Here is a 24,092-nt window from a genome sequence, read left to right as displayed (position 1 = left end):
AACCCTTTCCTCTGAGACGAAAAAACAATGAGCTCAAGTTGACTTGCGTGACACAGAAGCTCTTTTAAGTCCGGCTGTCACTCAGAGTCTCCTTCCCCTTTTCAATTTCATTATCATCAAAGCATTGAAATTGAACTTTGCCTGCAAGCTGGGAACAAATTCCCTTCAGATGGGCAGATCCAATACCTCCCCGCTCTTCCCAGTCAGACATCCCACTGGTGTCACTTGACAGTGACACAGAGACCGCGGAGCAGGACGGGGTGCAGCCAGGGAGGGATGTGACGAGCCGTCGAGGTTTCACACCATTAATTACCCAGACATCACCTCTCCCGTCGGGGAGGATTCTGCAGGAAAAGGTCAGCCGTCTGGCTCGCATAAAGACCAGCTCGCCATGCATGTCACGGCCCCCACTGGCCCAGCCAGTGCTCTGCCCACGTCACACTTCAGAGACGTGACTAATGCCTCAACAAGACTTCTAATAGCCCCCCAAAATGCCACAGCATTGCCTGTTAATACTGCCATAAACAACACCTAGACACTGAGGCTAAGGCCAAGGCCACCGACGAGTAGGGAAAGAGAGGGGAGGACTGGAGGAAGGACAGAGGAAGAGAAGCGTTGGAGTCAGCAGGAAACAAGTAGAAAATAGCAAGAAAAAAAAGCAGAGGTAAATGATTTAAAAGCATTATCAAAAAGAGAAGAAGTTACAATAGATGAGAAAATTGAGGTTGGAAGAAGGGAACAACAAAATATCAATACTTGACATTTTGTGACTAGAAGCTGCTATTCAACAATGGTTATCCTTTGGATTTATCATTTTCTTTTAATTTTGTTAATGTCATACTTGTACGTATGACACACAATAACATAGAGGCCTGAATCATAGGCCAATTTTAAGGGCACCATCCATTCAAAGATGACACGGAGAGGCGACTGTTCATTCAAAACAACAATAGCCTCTCGTATAGAGGTAAGTGTAGATGCTGCAAAACGCATCAGTTATATCCAAACTGGCGAGTATTTCTTCATTGAAAGAAACAAAACTAAAAGCTTTTTTCTTTGGAAAAGGTGCTTTTGGGGTCGCACGGTGGTGTGGTGGCTAGCACTGTCACCGCAAGAGGGACCTGGGTTCAATTCCCGGGCTAGACGGCCTTCTGTGTGGAGTTTGCATGTTCTCCATGTGTCAGCGTTGGTTCTCTCCGGGTTCTCCTGCTTCCTCCCACAGTCCAAAGACATGCAGCTTAGGTTAATTGATGACTCTAAATTGCCCGTGGATGTGAGCCTAAATGGTTGTCTGTCTATATATGTATATATATATATATATGTCAGCCCTGTGATAGTCTGGCGACCTGTCCAGGGTGAACCCTGCCTTCGCCCAATGACAGCTGGGATCGGCTCCAGGACCCCCGCGACCCTTAACAGGATAAGCGGTTACGGATAATGAATGAATGTATGAAGGTGCTTTTGCTCTTCTCCCTACTGGCTTCTGTAAGAGTTCCATTGAAAGACGGTTCAGTCAATCACCTGCCAACTAGTGAAAGTGAGCAAGTGACACTGTCCATGAAAAACAGGAAAAATTTAAAACATAGCTAGAGTTAACTTCAGTTACTCCCACCCAAGATCATTTGGAAAAGTTGTAAAGACTACCAGGTGTTTGTTCAGTGGATAACCTACAACATCATTTTGAGAAATACAGTGTGATCTGCGTAGCTTAATCTTAAAGACATATCTTAAACTTTAAGACAAATCTGAGCAGTTTCTGTGTGAGCGTATGGACACATGATTAGTGGTGGAACTGGCTGCGATGCAATGAGGCACCAACTTAAATCTTGCCTAGGGCACCACATTGGCCACGGACCGGCTCAGTAATAACATAACATAATGATGCATGCAGTGTGTGCTTTAATGGTATTTAAAGAAAAACCCGGACTTTGCTGAAATAAATCAGCATAGCTTGCTGGACAGAAATAAAGCAGAGTTGCTGGCAGGTGAAATTACCGCCGTTGATAGGATTACCTTCAGCTGCCGAGTCAATTAAGCAACAATCGGACAAAGCATACATCAGCAAGATCAACAAGCTGAGAGAGGGCCTCACTTGTCCCAGCACAGCACTCTATTATAACCCACTTTCATTAAACAGCAGCACCTCCACAATTTCTCACCCACTCTCCTTTCTCTCCCTCGTTACTCATGTTTGAATACGAGCAGTGTTTCTCCCATTCCCGGGGGGAACTCCGGTGAAAGACTGAGGGGGCAAGTGTTGCAAAGACTGCACACTTGAACTTGTTATTTCCCTGGCTTATTGTGCAAGGAGATGATTATTGTAGGGAGCAGACCAAATCCACTCAGCTTTGAAGTGTGAGGAGACACAGGAAGAGGAAGAGAGACAAAAGATGGGGACTAATTGCTAGCAGGCGATAATTGTGAAGTGTTGTTTGTCGTTTTTAAATAGAAAGGTTGGGAGGGAAAAAAGAGTAAGTATATTATTATTACTATTATAATACAACAAAGGAGGAGAAACCCACCACAAACTACCACTAAATACACATCTCTCTTACTCTTTCAAAAAAACATTGTTATTGCCAATTATTGGTTAAATATGCTTTTAAGTAATATGATCTCTATTGAGCTTTTATCAACCACTGTTCCATCTTTAGTACAGTGTAGACATAGTTGCCGACTATGGAGACTAGACCCTCACCTCTTCAGTCATTGTGGTCATTTTGAAAAAGAACACTCAAACATACTCCTGTATAGAACTAAAAACTTAAAAATATGGCATCTTCCTTTCTTCTAAGCAGAATTTAATACATTCTCAAAGTCTTTAGGTTTAAATACATTCCAAGGGTCTAGGAAGGGTTAATTAAAGCCTAAAGGAAGTCTTCCAAAGAGACACACTCGTATTGATACCGATGGGTAATTAAGAGAATATTTCATCTACTCGGAAAATGAGAGGAAAACCATGTGAATACATGGAGAGAAAAAAACTCAGAAGAATAAGAATCAAATCCAGCTCCTTTCTGCAGTGAGGCTGAAGTTCTCTCTGCAGAGCAGCTGCTCCTATCTGGACCTGCAAATTATACCAAGTCAAAGTCCCGACACCGGTCCAAAAATACTTGAAATTTCAAGAGCATGGCATTACTGGTGGAACTATATTCACTCAGATTAGTCTTATCAGCAGGTACAGGGAGAAGTGACTGGCAGGCGCTGCTGGCGACAGTACCTCCTCTATCTTCTTCTACTTTCATTATTTTTCTCATCCTCCCTTTTACCACCTCTGTCTTTCATTTCCCATTCTCTCCTCTCTCCACTGCTCTCCTGTCTTCTGTGATGGGAAATACACATGGTCTGCCACAGATAATTGCATCCTCTCGCATACAGTCTATTTTTTTCCACCATCCTCTTCACCATAAAACAGATAACTCTGAGTACACACATCCCATATTGGGACTACATTAATCTTCAGCTCATGCATCTGTTGCTCTGTTATACTTTTCTACATGCAAAACTAACATAGTTTTCTTTTAATGTCAGTCCTGTAATGCAAAACACTGTACAGCAAGGAAAAGCAGATCTTACCAACACTGAAGTAACGATAATTTCAGTCATAGATTTAATACAAACATTGCACATATAATACACATAAATACAAACATTTAAAAATAATTGCTGTCAGATGTTCCTGCCAATAGTTAGATTATGGTTGCAAAAGTCACCTAAATGTCTCTTTCAGTCATTATAACTAACGTGCATTCAGGCCTGAATTGGTCTTCTATCACACAGCGGGTGTTTCAAATGGGCTGCAGGGATGACTGACTTTGTGACTGTCTGGGCTAATCAACAGAGCGCTCGGTCACCTGTCTTGCTTGACAGATTAGAAGCCCTCATTCATCTCACACACACACACACACACACACACACACACACACACACACACACACACACACACACACACGCGCAGTCGTCTGAGGCCGTCACAAATTAGCACGGGCCATCACCGTTTCCTTGCCAACTTGTCTGTAACCAGGCAACGTTGGTCGGTGTGAAAATGTCTTCACTTGGTGCATTCGAATCTAGAGTACACACACAGATATGGCTTTATATGTGGATAGGTGTCAGACACTAAGGTATTACTCTCGATCCCTGGGCATCTGATCCCCTTACAGTTGCTGGACCTGAAGCACGTAGACACAGCACATGAGAATGCAGACTCACAAGTAAACACACAGACTATATTCCAAGGCTGAAGCAGCTTCACAGTTGTTTCATCTGCAAACCCTGATCCAACAGGTAATTACATCCTAACGACAGGAGCTGTTTCACCTTTAGCAAACACTGCCGCCTGTCTGCAGAACAGTTCCGCATTTCACCTTGATCATTGTCAATGTTCTTGAGACTGAAGGAGGAAATCTCACCAGAACAGGGTGCTTTTAATAAGGTGAACCCTTCAAGATACGATCCACTTCAGACCATGTAAATGAAACCTTGGACCGGCTAGACATCAGAAAAATAGATCTCAGACTCATCATTTAAGTCCTTCTATGCATGGCAGGCAATCTAACCGAGATAATGATCAGTGTCTCATGCCCTCAAAGCTTTATGTGATATCAAAGCAGCCAGTCTACGTTATTTCAAGTAAGCTCTTCTTCTTTCTTTGTCATGGACACTTGAGGTTTGAATGGTGTCTGTGGAGCTGATATGCTGTGTAACTTGTGTTCAGCGGGTCTTTGCAAACCTCATGTAATATTAGTTTCTGCTGAGGGTGTGAAATGCGCAACCTTTCCTTTCCCTGCAACCAGCCCTGCCTATTGTTGTGAATAACGCTGCCATCCTCTTAATCTCGCTCGACTAATTAAGGTTGAATAAATAAAAGAAAAACGTGCCTACGAAAGCATCAGAAAACTATCTTTAGCGACACCGTAAAGACCTGAGGACAGATGCCACCTCGGTGCAGCTTAATCCAAATGTTTCCGGGCAACGCCGTATCAATACGCTTGATCAACCAGCAGCATGTTCTGCCTCTGAACCATCAACACATCTGCTAATTCCCATCGTATCGCAGCAGTTCACGCCACAGACAGCCCGGTACTCCGTGTCTGCCTGAGCATTCATTAAAACACACAAACTGTTGCCTACAGGCTTCTAAGGAGACAAGTGGCAATCATAATATCATCAGGGCATATATTTGACAGTTGCCGCAATATCAAGCAGGGAGATTGTTTATCACAGTTCGAGATGCTATAAAAGTCCTGCAGTGCTGGTTGTTTTCGACTGTAGCTTGCTCTGTGTAGACCAAATGCAACTGTAGCCCTCTCTACCATTAATTCTGACCAATTAAAAAATTCAAATTGTACTCGACGGTAATGTCATGTGGAATAACATTTGCAAAGGTTTCCGAACAGCTGGTTTCTTTAGAAATCATTCATATCCGCCACTGTATTGTTCAAGTTTTTTTTTCTTGAACACTACTACTAGCATTTCAGAAAGAATTCTTAGGAGCTTGGTTTTAAAGTCAGACTGCTAAGAGGAGGGGAAAGGGACAAGACAGAGAGAAAAATATATGTTTTTTCAAAATGATCTGCATTAGTGTGGACACGGTTTGATGGCAAGATTGAGCAAAACAGACAGGTTGATAGTTTAAAAGCTGGAGGGAGAGACAGACTAAATGAGAGAGAGAGAGAGAGAGAGAGAGAGAGAGAGAGAGAGAGAGAGAGAGAGAGAGCTGTATTGCCCCCCAGCTGTCACCAGAAGCAGAGGGGATTGTAGCCGACCGCTGAACGGCCCTCAGCAGACTCTAGCATGTGCTCAAAGAAACACTTAACCCCCTGTCGCTGCTTGTGAAAGCATTCACGCTGGAGAGGAGCATTTATGAAGACACAACCAAACACACTAACAATAACGCACACAAGCAGGACTTGAATCCAAGACATGCAAACACCCAGCAGGAAGGGAAAACTTGAACCACTGAGGCTGATAATGAAACTCTCACTGAGTCACAAACATGAGACCTATTTGCCAAAAAGGCACAGAAGTCAAAACCCCCACTGACAGCCCCGCCAAACACACACATAGCTGTGATGGAGCATCAAGCATAGGGCACAGGCAGGTCACCACAGAGACAGAGATGGAGATGGGTGACCTTTTCTCCCAAAAACCTCCCATTTACACAGAGGTGAGAGCCCCTCATTAACCACAGGCCCAACCCTCTACTAAACATCCCTTCACCCCTGCACACATTCAGCAGCTCTTCACAGAATAAGAAGGGGAACAAAAAGAAGGGAGAAACATTTGTTTAACAAGCCGTCCCCGGGCTGTCCTTCTCTCCCATTCAGTGTCCTTCTTCTGCTCCGGGCCTGCCCCCGAGGTCAATCCCCCCCAGCCCCCTTTAACACCATCAAAACCCGGCTCCACTGATGGCAGCGGTTCCATTCAGGGTAGAGATTTATGATCTGTAATAGCTGGCAAATGGACCCGAGGCTGGGGCTGCCTCGATGGGAGGCCCCCCCCCGACTTATTTTCTTCAAATCTTAAGAAGAAAAGGCACCTAAAAAAGGGGGGAGTGGAGCGAGGCTGGGGTGGAGGACGGGGGATTGTCGGAAACATTTTCAAGGTTGCCATCTGGGTCGGTGGGACCCTTCAAACTGTCTGTCAGTCTTCAACCAGAACCCCACCCCTACCAGATGGATAGGTCTGTGGGGAGAAAAGGGCATATTATAACAGTATACGCGACAAATGGCCTCTGCCACCACTGACACTTTACTTCCTGGACTGTTTTTTCGCAGCGATTCTGCAAGTAGGAGCTTTTATTAATCTACAACAATCAGGAGGTCGGCTGTCTTCTGATCCGTGCTGTTGGTGCTGGTGGTGGTGGTGGTGGTGATGGAGAGCCCCAGTAGGGCACCCTTCTACTTACTAATCCTATTCCCATAATCCTCACAGGTCAGTGAGCAAGAAACAGTCCCTGCTCTCTCTCTATAACAGACTCTCCTTCCCTTTTAAGGCGGGTGAAGAGTTCTTTCAAACTGCATTACTGAAGTAAGAAAAAAGAAAAACTTCCAGGAAAGGCACTTCAGGGCCCTAAAGAGGTGAGGCAGATATAATGCCTTCGTGCAGCAGCCAAGGGATTCAGCACTCATTGGAACCATGAAGAAGTATTCAACCTTTTACAGGGAGATGATTTTATTATTTTTCTTAAATGAAGTTGTTTCAATTATTATAGAAATAACAAATGTGCTCTGTTAATTCAAGACTCACAAGTCTTTTTCCAATTTTGTACCTGAGCGCTTTGTCGCTTTTGTCCTGATTTAAAGAAACATTGTGTTATTTTTAAAACATGCTTATTTGCTTTCTTGCTGAGAGTAAGATGAGAAGGTTAATACCACTTTCATGTCTGTATAGCTGCCTTCACACACACACTGCAACCCTAAAATTATCTAGAAATTACCCGGAGGAGCTGTATGTGAGAATGCAAATGTCATAATTAGTTAGACCCCACAGATCCCTAGTGCAAAGTCTGTGTAATATCCGTTCAGTTTATGAAAGTTGACTGTCACATTTTAGGCCTGAAAATGTTTTCTTCAGCGTTCGGCTGCATTTAGCTCTACCCTCGCCTGCCACTTCTGGTTCTAAAAACCAAGATGGCATCAGCTAAAATATCGAAACTCGAGGTGTCAAAACTGGAGTCCACAGACCAATGGCTGATCATGGTGACAACCTGTTCCATACAGTATAAAATTTGACTTGAAAAAAGTTAACTTTATTTAAGAAGGGCTCTGCTGTAAAAGTGATGATTAAAAAAGGATCGTACTCCACCTGTAATGGAACTGTAAGTTATCACAACCTTGGCAAATGTTCCCCTGAAGGAGATAATTCTTATCATAACGACACCCTCAGTGCTAGACCCTGACAGGCACCCTGATGAGCCGCTGTTTCTGCAACTGTGGCAAACCCAGCGACGAAGATAAGAATTTCCCCCGTTCGCCCCGGAAATGCTGAGATGATTTCTATTAGACACAGCGACACTGCCAGGGTGATAATGTTGTCACTGGACAGGACAGCCTAAAGGCTCTCCTTGGCCCTGTTTTCACACTTAAGACTAACATGCAGTGATCTGATTCCAAGAAGACAGCTGTAAATATTGGAGGTACTGCAACCAAAATGCATCAGGAACACATTGGAATTCAATCACAGCCCCATTTGGAGAAGACATGACAAATTCCCTGGAGGATTTGGAAAAGATTTGGGATAGATCAATGAAAGCCTTCCAAATGTACTGTTACAAAATTAGGATTGCACCGCAGTTCTTAACACTCTTGTTACTGTTGGTATTCAAGACAGTTCAGCAACAGCATTCCTAGAGCAAGTAGGAATTCCACAGCTAGTGGGGAGGTTCTTGAGAAAACCTCCAAATTTGTGCAATAAATACTTCGCCCCATAGCAAAAAATTATAATAACAGATCTCCAAGGGGCTTGGCAGAGTAATCTGCTGAAAGTGCAGAGGCATTGCTGCCGGCAACAACATCAGGAAACTAGGATAGTTTCTGAGTAAGTTTTGAGAAAGAGCTTAATTTACATAACCTGACAAATTTATGATTCAAGTACAGCAAAGACATATTGAAGTAGTAAAACCTCCCGCAAGATCTCCCGCGATTCATCTTAAAAAGAATATCTGGTAAAGCCAGGGATACTGTAGTTAGGGTTAAGTCGGAAAGACATAATACATTTCTGAGAAAGCGGGAAAGCTGCACCATACTAAGAATTACTTACTTTAAAGTAGTGATGCTCCAATCTGACGGGCCAGATCTGCTTCATGACCAACCCACATTACAGAGTTTCTTTAAAAATGTAATTATAAAATGTGGTTTCTCTTACAGTTACATTGAGGCAGTGATGGTGGACCACAGGCGCAGTTTTTAGTTCCAAAGAAATCCCTTGCCGAATTTGACCTACATTCAAATTTTAACTAGAATTATCGCCTCACGGTTGTATGCCTCTGCCAACCAGTCAAGTTGCAGTTTTCATCCATGTCTGTCCAAAATTTCACCACTTCATCATTTCATCCTGTTTTGAATGAAACTGTCATAAATAGCATATCAATTCTTGAGTTATGGCCTGTGAGGTCACAGTGAGGTAAACTGATTGTTAAATTGGGATTAACAGAACTCATCAGCTGAAGTTGAGTTACTGGAACTGGTATTTGAAAAGAAGAAGTTGGATCAGAGCATCCCTTTTTAAGACTTCAGACCCAAACCCATGATTTTTCACCAGCTAAACCAAGAAATGTGTCACAAGATATTTGACAAAGGCATGTGACAATATACTAAAGAGTGATTTATTACCTCCTTACTAGACTAATCTTTGCACCAAAGACATGTCTGTATTCATATGTATCATCATTGCAGTCCCCATCGCTGAACAACAGAGGTTAACCGTTTTATAATGATCAAAACAAAATAACAATAATGTGTCTATAATCAGGGCCCTGAATGTGCTTCAGAGAAGGGGATCACAGAATCGTCAGACTTCAGAGTAAACATGAGTACATTTTATTATCAGTGGGACCAAAACCATCTGTGACCTAATTTTTTGTGTCTGTGCTCTTACCTTTTTTGGCATGAGCCTTCATCACTTAATCATATACAAGACATCAGGCCAAGTTTTTACACACTGAATAATTCCACGCTGCCAATGAGCAGTAAGCGCTCTGCAGTGATGGTTCATTTACCTCTTCATGAAAATGTGCCAGCAGTCAGCCACAACACTGCTACTAAGTCAGATGTCACACCAGGGAGAAAAGGGTCACAAATGGCTATATTTCCTATTGGTCAGTTTTCTAGCATGATGTGGTTTCTCCTTGTCACAGTTACCCACCTCAGCACTTTGGCCCTGCAGGCAGGCTTTGGCAGCAATGTCCTGTAAGACGACACGGAGGGGACAGGACAGGAACAGAGATCTGGGTGAAAGCTAAGCACTGTCCCTCACCTTGGGCATCTGCTGAGCCTGTCAGGCTGGGCCGGGACAGGTTGGCATGACAACAGCAAAACAGCCAGGGCATCGGAGAATAGCTGAATACCTTTGATCAACGGGCCAAACCCCAGCTTTACTGTCCTAGAAAATTCACCAATGTCATGTTAAAGAAATGACACTGAATAAGTTGACAGTTCATGCGTTCTAACAGTATTCAGGGATGTTAACCTGATTAACTCAATACGTGAAGGTGTTCAGCATAATCAGAGTATCGACATAAGCCGTGTTACTAAAGCTCAGATAATACACCTTGAACTTTCAATTTAGGATTTTTTGAAAGAAAAAAAAAAAAGGAAGTTCAATTGAAAGAATAAGCATTGGGTTGTACCTGATGTCTTTAAGAGGTAATATTGCACAGAGTTTTTAGGAACAAAAATGCTACTAAACAAAAAAAAGTTTCTAGAAAATGAGTAGAGTGAATCCAGAGAGAGCAGTGGCTTTGAACCGCAAACTAAACGGTCTACCTACAGGTTTGGCGTGGGCGTCTATAAAGCAGCAAAAAATGTCATTACTTTTGAATTATGAGTGTCTCGAACTGCATTGTCTACACCGCAGTGCAAACTCTCCAGGGAGCGGAGGAGAAGGAGGAATAAACGGGGAGACGGTGCTGTTTGAACGGTGCTTTACACGCAACTGAGCTCATAAAAAGGCAAAGAGAAGTTCAAAATCAAGAAATTGTTGCTGGCATCATAAATCCAGCACACAAAGTTATAAACATCTGTGCTGGTAGTTGTCAGCTTTGGTTTGTGGTGGTTGTCAACGTTGCCATCTGTCGCGGTAAAGACTTAACTGTTCTTCCAATGGGCAATGAAAGAGTTGGCTGAGTTGTACGCTCCGTGTGGAACATTCCCTAATGGGCAGCGCTTGACGGAAGAGTCAGAAATCAGCTAACACAAGCACACACACACACACACACACACACACACACACACACACACACAGGTGTGTAAAGCAAACACAGGGGTTATTGTACCTGTGTCAGCAGTGCACCTGCCAGACTACACTGCAGACCTGCACTGCTTATGGCATAGGAATGAGTCCCAAAATATGTATGTGTGTGTGTGTGTGTGTGTGTGTGTGTGTGTGTGTGTGTGTGTGTGTGTGTGTGTGTGTGTGTGTGTGTGTGTGTGTGTGTGTGTGTGTGTGTGTGTGTGTTTTCCAGGATCATACATGTTGAACATTCCCATTGTGACTTTGAGCTCTGTGATAAAAACACAGACATTTTCCATTTTCCATTTTGGTGGTCCACAGGTATCTCGAACCTTTGAGGCATCATCAGAAAACAGAAGAACAACAGGCCGACAAGTCCGTCAAACTCACCTGCACACACACATACACACAACCTCGCGCATGCCAGCGTCATGGGCCACAACCAGCATGTCAGTCTCTCAACGGCTCCGTAACTATTACCTGTGGGAAGGTATTACAGTTTCAGCCATCAGGAATGAATGGACCTGCACTGTGTCTTTGATCCCCCTGGGGATCAGAGTGACGGACTGAAATAGGAACCTGTTATAACAGTGCTGGTTGATTGGTACGTTGAAGTTCAGGAAGTCATTCTCTAACTAACCCTGAACAAAGGTAGTCTTGCTGCCGTATGCAAACCCAAAATAAACAGCCTAATGATACACTCTGACATTGCCTCCACAATAAAGGGGCCTTGTCAGATGGTGAAATAGTAAAACCTTCTACCCTCGCACCTTCCCAATGTTTCAACCAAGGGGAACTTTCCGAAACAATCCGACAATCACCAGTTCATGCAATGATTGGCCAGATGTGTTGAGTTGAGAATGTAAGCAGGGATTTTAAACATCCCTCTCGAGATTCTTTTCCCACTCTTAACACAACTATTTTGCATCTTTTAGTGTCCAACACTACGAGTGCTTTCGAGGAAAGATCTCTAAGACTGAAGTGTGTGACATTATTCCCTTATTTCAATGGCTAAAACGTTTCACCACTCTCTTATGGTAAGTTTTTAAACCTGCTTTCAAATTTAGACTTTTTTATAAGCACTTTCACTTCCGTTGGGTCAAACAAGACATTGTACAAATAAGTTTATTTTGAGCATACTGACTCCTGATTAAACCTGAAGACATACTTTTCTCCACTGTGGTCTTCTGTCCACACTAAGTCCGCATTATTCCACATCCAGAAATATGTGTGGACGGGGAAAATAAGCTTTTGGCCAACGATACTGTAGCTTGTTTTGGGATTGTCTTGGGCTGTGTAGCAGAGTCAACCGACAAACCATCTCTATGAACATTCGTTTAAAATGTCAACTTAGCTGTATCTAACATTGCAGTTGTCTTCTAGTTGTATCTAGGATGTCAGATGACTCATAAAACAGTCATTTGATTGCGCGTGCGCAGGAATTGGTTTTCGCCTGGTTAACAGGTAGCAATCACATCACTACCAGATACTTATTCAGCCGTCTGAAGATAAAAATGTATAAATGAGAGGAAAAGAAAAGCAGAGGACAGGACAGAAGTTTGGAAAAGACTGGTGCAGCTTAACAAGGACCAGAACAATAACGCATCAATCAGTTTGTTTAACTGCAACGACTGAAACATGACTCTTTTCCAAACGCAATTAGAATACAGCCAGCAGTGACATAGACACAAATGAGAAAAACAATCCAAGCTCCTTGATTAAACCCTAACTTGATGTTGTTCTACCAAAAGCCGCCATTACACAAATGATGAACTAGCGCATGGAGAAACTTTTACAGAGCTAATGAAACGAGATGAAGGCATCGATGAGCAGACTGAGACCAAAGCCTCTTCACATCTGCAGTGTCATCTACTTATCGCTGATGGGGACTTCAGAACAAAACGATGAGAGAGACAGGGAGGTAATAAGTGAGAGAGAGAGAGTTGAAAGAGAAGGTAGAAAGCAGACATATCAGGGCTAATTTGTGCATGGGAGCCCCATCACAATTCACACTGGTCCTAAAGGGCAGCAGGAACACACAGGCTTGTTCAGCCGGTGTTGTGAGCTGTCACTTCAAATGCCCTCCCTTGACCTTTAGTAATGGGTTTACATTTTTAGGCGGGCTGGTCCAAACATACTATATGTGCACACACATGCACACACAATGCATATGGAGGTTGCCAGATCACTGAGTCGTTCAACAATCAAAGAGACACTTTGATTTCATGCCACGGCTGCATTGAGTTTGCACACTGTTTGCCAATTACGGGTAAACTGTCACGTCTTCTTTCTGCCGTTTACAGATCGACATGCAGGCAACAGCAGCTATTTTTACCTCTGCATAAAAGCAGAGACTGTTTTCACACTCCGCCAACTGGAGCTGTGCCTTTCATTAAGGAAATCTATTTACAGCTCAGCAGTGGAGAGAGGCAGAGGAGCGGGGAAAGATGAGCTCTGATGATTAAATCTTTCAATGAAAATGTTTAAGGCGCCGTCTGTTATTTCATCACCACACAGGCCCCCGCCGCTATCTAATGGCGTGGGGCGGGCTGCAGTCTGCCGCCACCAACTACTTTCCTGATCTTGAATCAAGACAATGTGGTTGAATATCAACTGACTGTTAGTGGTTGAGTTATCTCTAAGACTCAGCTGGTGTCAATCACCGCTTTAGATATAGACGAGCAGGTTGGCAGACCGTGACCCCACCATCTGTGTGTGTGTGTCAATAGCAATTAGCGTGACACACACATCAGTATACCAAATATGTATGGGTAAGAGAAAGAAAATGACAGAGGAACCTAAACACTATAGAGGAAAGAAACACAGGAGGAGGCCAAGTGAAGCAAAAATATAACTTACTTACTTAAGAGACAAAATATTTTGGTCACAGGATCAGGATAATATCCTTTTCTATTAGTTGACCTCAAGTCAGATATCTAGAAATGCTAACCTTCAACTCTTTGAGCTGATGCATCTTAAACATAAAGAAAAACATCACATATATGTTCAAAAATACTTGCTACTTGCTGAATCTATAGCTTATTTTACTGCAGTTACTGCTGTTATGATCTCATTGTGTAAACCATCTTTTGCTTTTAATGAAGGTGATTGACAGGGCGTGGCGAGTCACGCTATCCCTGCATGCACCGGTAAACGCAGCTGAGGGATCCTTATCCATTAAGTGCCTGTTACCTGGGTGCTGGTTTATTCATTTGAAGTGTGCTTAAAGAAAAAAGAAAAAAAGAAAAAAAAAGACAGCGAGATGCCAGCTGTGTCCTGAACGGGACGATGGGGCGAGACGGCACCGCCAGACAAAACAACTTTTAATAAGGTCTTTCCTCCTCTCTCGGGCATGGCCACTGAATGTCAAATGAACAAGCTAATTGCAAAGCAGGACAGACCCTCTGTTGAAACAGGAGTGCCAACGGGAACAGTTGGCTTCCACACCAATGAATTTCTGCTTGTTTTAATTAATGACGTTAGCTGGGCTTTTCTAACACCAGAGCTCACTGTCATTATTTTAGTTACTAATTGACAGGGTGGTAATCATAAATCATGTACCACGTGGCTAAAACAGTGTTTCCACTACAACCGTATGCACAGACAGTAAGCCCCTCTGGCTAGACGACATTCCTGAAAGATCTGAAAGACTTATATTTGTGGTTTGAGTGAGTTTGGGATCATAACTCGCATTCATAAGCATTGTTATGCCACCAAGGGAAAATTAAAGGGGGAACACTTCCATGGAAAGTATGCAGCCATGTGAAAGTGTTTAATCACTAAGCTCCTCGGGGCGCGTGCCTGGAGCATTTCAACTTGCCATTGGGAGCAGGCTGTCAGCACAAAAGGAACCGAACCTTCTCTAACACTCACACACACACACACACACACACACACACACACACACACACACACACACACACACACACACACACACACACACACACACACACACACACACACACACACACACAACGTCCAGATTCAAAGAAATGTTAGTGCTCACTGTTAGCTGTATTGTTTTTAGTCCTATATTACAAAAAGAGACACCTTTCTGTTGCAAGGCTGTATTAACGACACAAAAAGCTGTTTCCTTTGGAAAGAAATAAACCCTGATATACAGTCAACAGTTTGTATACATCCTGTCTCTACAGCTGCTCCATCTACTTTGAGTTGAGCAAGGTTTCTGGTCTGTACACATGGGGACTTCCAAATTCAGGATTTACAAGCACTGGGACATTCCCAGTCCCCTTAGTTAAAAACGTAGTGTGTCTGTGCAGTACGTGTAGCCCTTCATAATCATCCTTGTACAAAAAAAAACTAACTGTGCAAGGACAACTAAAAGACAGCGAGGTTCTCCATATTCCACTTTTTACAGATGAACACGAGAAGCAAAACATCCTGAGGTAAGAGACAAAGAATTCTTGTAAAACGAGGCTACTCCGGCTGCAGTTGCAAAAGGAAATCCACCTGACAAACCTTCCCAGTGAGTACAGAACTAATGTGTTTGGTTCCTTTTGGGGTGCGATCCAAACATACCTAAAATGGTTCACGTCATCAATTTATCCTATTAGACATTTGTGCGAAATTGTCACAATTAGCATATGAGTTCTTGAGTTACACAGTGACCTTTGACCATCAAACTTTATTGAGTTCATACATGAGTTCAGGTGGACATTTGTGCCAAATTTTAAGAAATTCCTTCTAAGCGTCCCTGAGATATTGCGTTCATGAGAATGGACAGACAGACAACCCCAAGACATGCTGCAGGGACATAAAAGCAACAAGAACGAGACTCCAAAACAGACCTTTTTGGATGATGCACATATTATGTGTAATCCAGCTACCATGACTGCAGTCTTTCCAGATTGGTGTGTGTGTGTGTGTGTGTGTGTGTGACTAGAGGACAGGTAGAGGCTGGGACACTGTGATTATGAGGGAGAGAGAGGGCAGTGCAGCTGCTATCCTCCCAACAGCATCTCCTCTGCTTCCTCAGACTGTCTCTGCCTCTGTTCGGTCCTCATGTTTGTTTCAGGCGATGGGGAACACGAATCAAAGCGTTCTGAGGTTTGCTCTCTTTTACTTCCTGCACGCGGAGGAGGAAAGCACTTATACAGCAACAAAATCCTCTCCGGGGACAGGAAAGAGGAGTGAAGGGGAAAGCGAACAGAGCGACGCAGCACTTTGAATCCAGCCCACGACGGTCTGAAATCCAGAAACCGATAGCTGTATGTACCGAGTTCACACAGGGGCTGTTAAAAATGATATGATGGAAAGGCTTTCTGCACGCAGCCAAAACTGATTTAAAGACGACAGAGGAAAGGATGAGGGAGGGAAAATGATCCATTTTTTTTCAATGCTGTGTAAACATCCCTCATGGGACAGACAGAAATGAATGTGCTCTGCATTTGACAAGGCAGGGATGCCAGAATTGATTAAAACAAGAGATGCATCACTGTCTTCATCTCGGGACAACTTATTTTGCCACTGTATTACACTCACTGGAACATTTTATTCAAATGAATAAATTACAGCCATTAGCCAGAAGGTCAAACTGTGGATTATGAGAAGTTTGGGTAATGGTAAAGAACATAATATGAATAAAAGAAGGGTCTCATCTGAAGGCCAAAATGTTTTGACAATGGAAACATGTGGGATGGCTTGTTGGATCCGAGATGTTGCCCAGCCACCTGGGCTAACAACATCGTTACTTTTTACATAAATGGCCCCAATGAAATGACTTAGACAAGCAGGTCGTCCATTAATTGCAGGATTTTCAGTTCTTACCGTTCCTCCTCCTGTCAACATGTCGAAGGGTCTTTTGGCAAGTGTGAAACGCAGCCCATGCAGTCTACACAATGGTATTCCTGATAAACTGAACTATACATACACTGGACTAACATGTCCAGAGGCAAGTTGTATCTTTGGATTAGATATGTAAAAATATAGACCTTGCTCTGTTTTCAAGCAGACATTGTCTTTTGTCTCTCATGCAGTGACACAGGTTTGCCAGACTGGGTTTAAAATCCTGCTTTTTTCCTCCTCTAGTGGCCCATCATTTCTCTTCCTTAGTCCCGTCACAGAAGCTGGGGGTCACAGAGGTCAGCCCCTTGACAAATGGCGCAACTCATTGTGAGGAAGAAGGAGGAAAGTAGATAAAAGAGTGAAAGGACATTTGTAGCTGCCAGACCGGTCAGCGACCTCGCCATTTGGACAAACCCACTTTTTTTTGTGTTTTTTTTAAGACCGACATCCACTTGAGGAAATTCAAAGCTGTGCCGCACGCATAAAGACAGACGATTTAGAGGCCCACTTACAGCCTGTCCATAGAATATGCTCCATTACTAATACACCCGCCCACACACAACCACACACACACACACACACACACACATACACCACACCCCTGCTAGCCTTTCACATAATCCCATGGGAGCTCAGTCCCTTCGCGAAAGAGTGAGCCGGACACGAGCCTCTGATTCAACCCTAAACACCCCTACTAACCCCCTGCACATACACAAACACACACACACACAATCACCCCCCCACAGAAATTAAGGGGCCCCAGGTCGGGCAGGTGCTGCGGCACAGAGTGGTGGCCGAGCGTATGTAAGTGTGTGTGTGTGTGTGTGTGTGTGTGTGTGTGTGTGTGTGTGTGTGTGTGTGTGTGTGTGTGTGTGTGTGTGTGATAGTAGGGGGCCCGCTTGCCTTCTGTCAGTCCAACATGCTGCATGCATGATCAGCCGGTCCATGTTTCTTTTCTCCTGGGGTTTCTTGGCCATATCAATTTGTGTGTGCGTGTGTGTGTGTGTGCGTGTGTGTGTGTGTGTGTGTGTGTGTGTGTGTGTGTGTGTGCGTGTGCGTGTGCGTGTGCCTGCGTGCGTTTCTTACAAGATTGGTCTGACTGATGGATCAATGCATCTAGGATTATGTATCACCACAATTGCATTATCAGGGTCAATGTAAGCAGGCGACAGGGTGCTCCCACTCCTCTGAAGCTCTCGCTTCAGGCAGAAGGATTTAAAGCTGCACCAGGCAAGACTTTTATTCTAAAGATACATTTGTCCAATCAGCCTGAAAGGAGAGACGACTGAGATCTAGTAGTTTCACCTCATTTAGCCAAATAAATATCCGTGCCGGGTATGTTTACCAACAGAAAGAGACGAATCAAAATGAATCAATGGTGCAAAAACATATAGACAGCAGGGAGTGAGTGCTCGACAAATGCCTTTATTCAGCAGCATGAGATCTTTACGGATGTTCTAAGGTGAGCATGCTGTGTGAAGTTTAACATTGGGATATGTGATTTCTGGGTGCTAAAGTTACATTTTTTCTGACAGCCACCTCTTGGTGCCAATGTGGAAAATTTCCCAGTGCAGGTTTAAGTCACTTCCATTAGTGATAAAGCCAGTGTAACAGCTTAATTACAATGTCAAGGCCATGATACATGGACAAAATCTGTAAAAATCCAGCTATTAAAAGAACTTCATAGTAATGTATTACGCTAAAGCACTTTTTCACATTAAAAAGAAACTTTAATAGTTTTGCCAACTGATGCTTGTGGTGCGATATCGCATCTCAGTTCATCCAAAATCTTCCCCATGTTTCATGACCTTTAAGCGGGACAATGCAGTGTTTCATCTGAACAACACATCTGCGTTGGTTCAAGCTAATAACAGAGATTAGGTCTGATGTCACCGACAGTTCACAAACAGATGAGCACCTTGGAAGACAACACTGCTCCACGATGAGTGAAACATGCAAATGGTGAGTGAGTCAAGTTTTGCGGTACATACCTTGTCAAACAGAGACTTCCATTGCTGAGACGAGGAAAGAGAAAGGAAATTAAGGAATGAGTGAGAGGAAGAGATACAGAAAGACAAACATCTCAGAGACAGGTGCCGGAGTGGAGAGGAGCACCTGTTTGGAAATGATAAGTCTTGGCCAAAAGGACTTCCCTCTCTGCGCGCAATCGCCATAATTGCAGTCTAGAAATCACATGCTGTAATTAACTTATCATTGTGTTCAATGAGCCACAGCAAAAGATAATAAGGTAACAAAGGGTGGATCATTATGTGTATGGGGTTTGTTACAGAAGGCTGTTTAAATTTGAGACAGCTAATGGAGTAACAGTGGTGTATGTGTGTTTGTGTGTGTTAGTATTCCTAGAAATGATGTGCTGTGTCTTTGGTGGCTGCTGTCCTAATTCTCAGTAGTTTAAATCTGGTATAGCTGTTACTCTCAAGCTATGCAATGACATTTAGATAAAATAACCTTCTAAAATGAACGTTAGGCTCATGCTTTTGACATTCTGCTTCATAAACTCAAACGTAGTCCTGATGCGTAATTGTAAAAAAAAAAAAAAAAAAAAAAAAAAAAAAAAAAAAACGTTAAAAAAGGTAACAGTGCACTTGAGGTCCCTCCGTACTGTGTGTAGACTTACGTCCTCTGGAGCCACGGGGAGAACATCGGTGCTTTCCAAAACCTCGATCTCTTCGCCCTCCGCGTTGGACGCCACCGCCGGAGAGGAGTTCACAGGCGCCTCCCGGGTTGCGCCCGCCATCCTCGGGCTGCTCTTCTCCATACACCCCGCGGAGAGCAGCGACTCGGTGCTCAGGAGTGACTCCACATGCTTTACAATCCCATGTCGGTCCCTATGTTAGCAGCGACAAGAAGGTAAGAAGGTGAGAAAGTAGAGCATCGTCGGACCTGTTTTTGGATTTTTGGACGGGCAGATCAGTCCAGGTGAAATGATAGACCCAGATAAATGAAAGGTGTGCGTAATCCAGTTATTGCCAGCGCACTTTCCACATAGACCGAGCAAAAAAAATGTCTTCAAAACCAGAGGAAAAGTTGATTTGGTGATAGTTTAGTACTAGTTCTAGGGCTGTGGAGTCCCTTTGCGGTCTCACGCAGCCGTCCGCCACATCGTTAGTCAGCACGGGACAGAGGTGTGCAGAGCTGGAGAGGAGCCTGGGCGGATTCGCTCGCCACGACCGGAGGCAGCGGTCCAAGTTTGTGGAGCAGCCGGGAGACGCGCCACCGTCCTGTTTGCAGAGCGAGTGTTGTCACTTCGAGAGGGATGCGACGCAGCAGCAGCAGCAGCAGCAGCAGCGGCGGAGGAGGAGCGCAGGTCCATCTGAAAGAAATAATGACATCATCAGACACTGTCGACAGCACGAGACGTATAGCACTGAGATGACAAAACGGCACTGGATGACGCGCGAAAGTCTCATTTGGCTGCTTCGTAGTCCAAGCAAGTGCCAATTTTATTTTTATTTTTTGGTGCGTCATGATACCTGGCACGCTGCTTTCTGCAGGTCGACGGCGCACCAGGGGACACACACACACACACACACACACACACACACACACACACACACACACACACACGGCTGCGCTTTTCTCCACGGCGCGCCGAAAAGGAAGCCTCAGAGAGGGGGAGTGGTGGCGCACCGACCGGCTGCGTTGGTGCGTTATTCTGTTCAGCTCCAGGAGACGCTGGCACTCTGCTCCAGCCGCATGCGTCCCTCCAGGCACGGAGAGAGAGAGAGAGAGAGAGAGAGAGATTGGAAAGAGAGGGTGGGGGGGCGGAGAGAGGGAGAGAAGGGAGAGAGGGAGAGATTTGGCCGGCGGTCAGGGAGGGAGGGGGAGGGAGGGAGGGGATCACCAGCTCCTACCGCTCACAGGGGTTTCGAGGAACTCAGCCTCCCTGGCTGAACAGCTGTCCGCCACTGGCTCAGAGGTTGTAGGTCGTGTGTGCATGATGTTGAGTTGTATAATTATATTGTAAATGACTACACCAGTCTAATATTCAATATTGTAGCCCTTTCAGATACCACTTTTCAATAAGGAACCCTTCATTGAGAGTTCAAAGAAAAGGGTTTACTGATGGTAAATACATTATTTGTCAATGCTTTTCACAAGAGGATGAGAAATGTTTTGTCATCCCTTTGGTTTAATATTTCTGTTTAATATAAATATTGGTAATAAACCATTAATGGACATGAGTCGTCGTCGTCGTCGCTGGAACCACAAAATATTTTTATAAAATGATCAAAATAGTTGCCAGAACAATTTCTGTTAACCCACTAATTGTTTCAGCTGTACTTGCATAAACTATTGGATAGTTTAAGCTCCAAACATCATACTTAACATGTTCTTCGTATGTTTTATTAACCAAAATCTTGTAAAGTAACTAAATCTTTAAGTACAATTGTAGTGGAGTAAAAAGTACAATATTTCCCTCTGAATTGTAGCGTAGTAGAAGTAGAAAGTGGCACGTAACGAAAAAGTACAAGTACCTCAAATTATTTTAATTCAGTGCTTTAGTAAATGTACTTTACTACATTCCACCACTGCTCTTAAATTGCTTAAAGGGTCAGAGAGTAGGGAGGGTTCAGGGCTGTAAACCGTCCCCCACCCTACTCTGCTGCTACAATCACCCAAATGATTGGGCCCCATTTCAGACAAACACCTCCCTATTACCTCCAGAGACATCAAACACAACTAATAGCTGGGTGGAAGCGGTGCATGGGGAGAAACAATGCGATGGCGGTGTGGTCTGCAGTGTGTAGGTTGATCATATCCTTCTCGTGAAACACCCCCAGGTACAGTATATGTGAAAGCATTGCCATGGAAACACCAGGCCAACTGATGTTTTTTTTTACCCCAGGGGTCTGATTCCTACACAGCAGTGCTGGGTTAAAGTTGGAGTCTGATATGTTGTTTAAAAAAAGAGCCAGGAGCCATTCTGTATCATGTACGGTCAGATATCAGCAAACCACGGCCAAATATTAAGACATAAATTTACTGAACATAAGGACTTCAAGGCATTACGCTGCAGGGATAACAGACCCTATTTGCATAAAGTTATGAGTTAACTAGAATCTACATTTTTATCTTCAATAATAAAACCAGAAAGAAATCCTTTATATGACGTAAAACAAATAATAGGGTGTAAATGCACTATGTTGAGTGTATTGGGAGAATGAATAATAGGACTTAATCATAATTAACAAAGAAGATAAATCCATTAATACAATAACCAGTCTCCCAAGGACAGATCACATTCCATCTTCCATATTACCAAGGAGTACAGAGAATAATTATCTTGTTTGCTACAGGCACCAATGGTAATTTCCATTAAAAGCAGCTAATTGGACAAAACAAGCTTTGACGTGGCAGCTTGCACAAGTCATGTGCAAACGTCAGCTGCAGAGCTGTGACATGAGAGGCAGAGGAGGCAAAGGAGTGTGAACAAAAAGGAGAGAAAGAGACAAGATATACTGTACAGCAGGAAAAACACCTGCTATGTGGGAAAACCGAGCTCATGTTGCCAATAAATTAACAGCTGGGGAGTGTTGCTTCTTTTGACAAGAGTCTGTGTCAGGTGTGTTTGTAGGCACTAACTGTTCTCTGAGCCACCACACATACTGATGAACTCAGGTTCTCTTTTATCAAAGCTGTTCCACATGTGTTCATGTGTATTGATTATAAAATGAATGTTACACACAGTTATTTTTGTACACTATTTATTTCATTCTCACAATTGAACTGTCAATACTTTGGTCCAGTTTGCATTTGTGCCACTATACACTTGGAGTAGCAGAAGCTGGACATTTGGGCGATTACCTACAACTTATAATGTTTTCAGCCATTTATCAGTTACTATGAGCTTTTTCAACCATTTAATAATGACTATTTTTAGCTATTTCAAACAATATTGAATTACTTTGAGCTTTTTTAGCCATTTAAAACTTTGAGCGTTCTCAGCCATTTATCAATTACTTCTAGCAATTTTAGCCATTTATCAGTTACTTTTAGCTTTTAAAGCAATTAATCAATTACTTACGTATTTTAAACCGTTTATCCATTTCATCAGTTTATCCACAACCTAAGCTAACTGTTTCAGTAATTAATCGATTATTGTTAGATAACTATTTCAACCATTACTCATTCTCATTAGTTTACGCTGCACTGCCTAGCTATTACTGAAAGCTAGTTTTTTTTTTACTGTTTATCAATCACTTTTAGCCAACTGTGTTAACTTCTCTGATTGCTCACGTTTCATGCACTCTCTATTGCATCAGTGGTGTTCAGGTGTAACAGCTGATACCAGGCCTACTGTAAACACATGGAATACTGCTGAAGTACCCATGTTTGGGAATCACTGCTCTCAGGAAAGGCCTTAATGTCCTCTTTGTATCAAACACACTCAAACCCCTTTAGATTACTTTACTGAAACCACCAGAAAGTCATCTGGGACTTTATTTTCATGGTTAAATAGGAGTTCTCATGCAGCACAGTGTCCGCCTGTCTCACATCATTACAGATACTCATTAGTGAGAACGAGTGGTGCTTTAAATGTCCTGACAAAGCAGCTGCACCAGAAAATTCAGCTTCAGATGTCCAGATGCAGTGTTTCTTAGAACTTTATGGATTTAACAAGCTAAAGATAGGTTGGATGGCCGTTTACAGTCTATTGAGTGGTCCAGGGTACTGGTATAATGTCTAATATTCAGTAGGAAGTGAAACATGCTTTGAATAACATTTATGTGGGTTAAGTCCATTATTAACCCACTGTGATGACCCACGGGTGTCGTTGAAGTATATAGGTATAAGCTTGATGAGCAGTTTATAAATTGTATTTTCCTTTACTTAATTAGTGTTCATGTGGAGAGAGAAGGCCTATATGTTTAACAGCAAAATGGGTTTCATAGGTTGAAGTAATATCTTGATATTAACTCTGTACTATGCTGGAAAAATAATGCAATAACTTTACTATATATATATATAAGCAATGAATGTGCAATATTTCCCAAAGTTAGTCCTGATGCAGTGCTTCCTATATACTAAGACTCACCTCACCTTCCTCCTCATCTGACCCTTGTCCTGCTCCCCTCACAGACTGGCTCATTATGGAAGCTGGTGTACTTATCTAACCACATGAACAGACTTGAGTCAGTTTCACACTGCATTTTAAAATATACTTTACATAGCAGCCACTTGATTTGGTGTTTAATCCATTGGTGAACTTTCTTCCTAGAGCAATGCTGCCCTCTTGTGTTTTAGTAAATCCTGCATTCACATCATTACATGCTAGTTCCCAACAACCTGAATTTACTAAATATACCTAT

General features: G+C 43.2%; 1 protein-coding gene across 1 annotated transcript in view; it reads right to left on the bottom strand.

Moving 5' to 3' along the window:
- The window catches only part of rhbdl3 (rhomboid, veinlet-like 3 (Drosophila)), a 51,057-nt gene extending 31,520 nt beyond the window's left edge, over positions 1 to 19,537 (bottom strand). The window contains exons 1-2 of the mRNA XM_054605129.1: positions 19,397 to 19,537; positions 18,750 to 18,773 (exon numbers count right to left, since the gene is read on the bottom strand). Of these exons, the coding sequence (XP_054461104.1) occupies positions 18,750 to 18,773; positions 19,397 to 19,537 (165 nt within the window). The remainder of the gene's footprint in view (positions 1 to 18,749; positions 18,774 to 19,396) is intronic.
- Between the last annotated feature and the right edge of the window lie 4,555 nt (positions 19,538 to 24,092).

Source organism: Anoplopoma fimbria, chromosome 9 (assembly GCF_027596085.1).
Source record: "Anoplopoma fimbria isolate UVic2021 breed Golden Eagle Sablefish chromosome 9, Afim_UVic_2022, whole genome shotgun sequence".
In the NCBI taxonomy this organism is placed as follows: domain Eukaryota; kingdom Metazoa; phylum Chordata; class Actinopteri; order Perciformes; family Anoplopomatidae; genus Anoplopoma; species Anoplopoma fimbria.
Note: the sequence above shows the minus strand (reverse complement) of the source record. Positions and strands in the feature narration are given on the sequence as shown.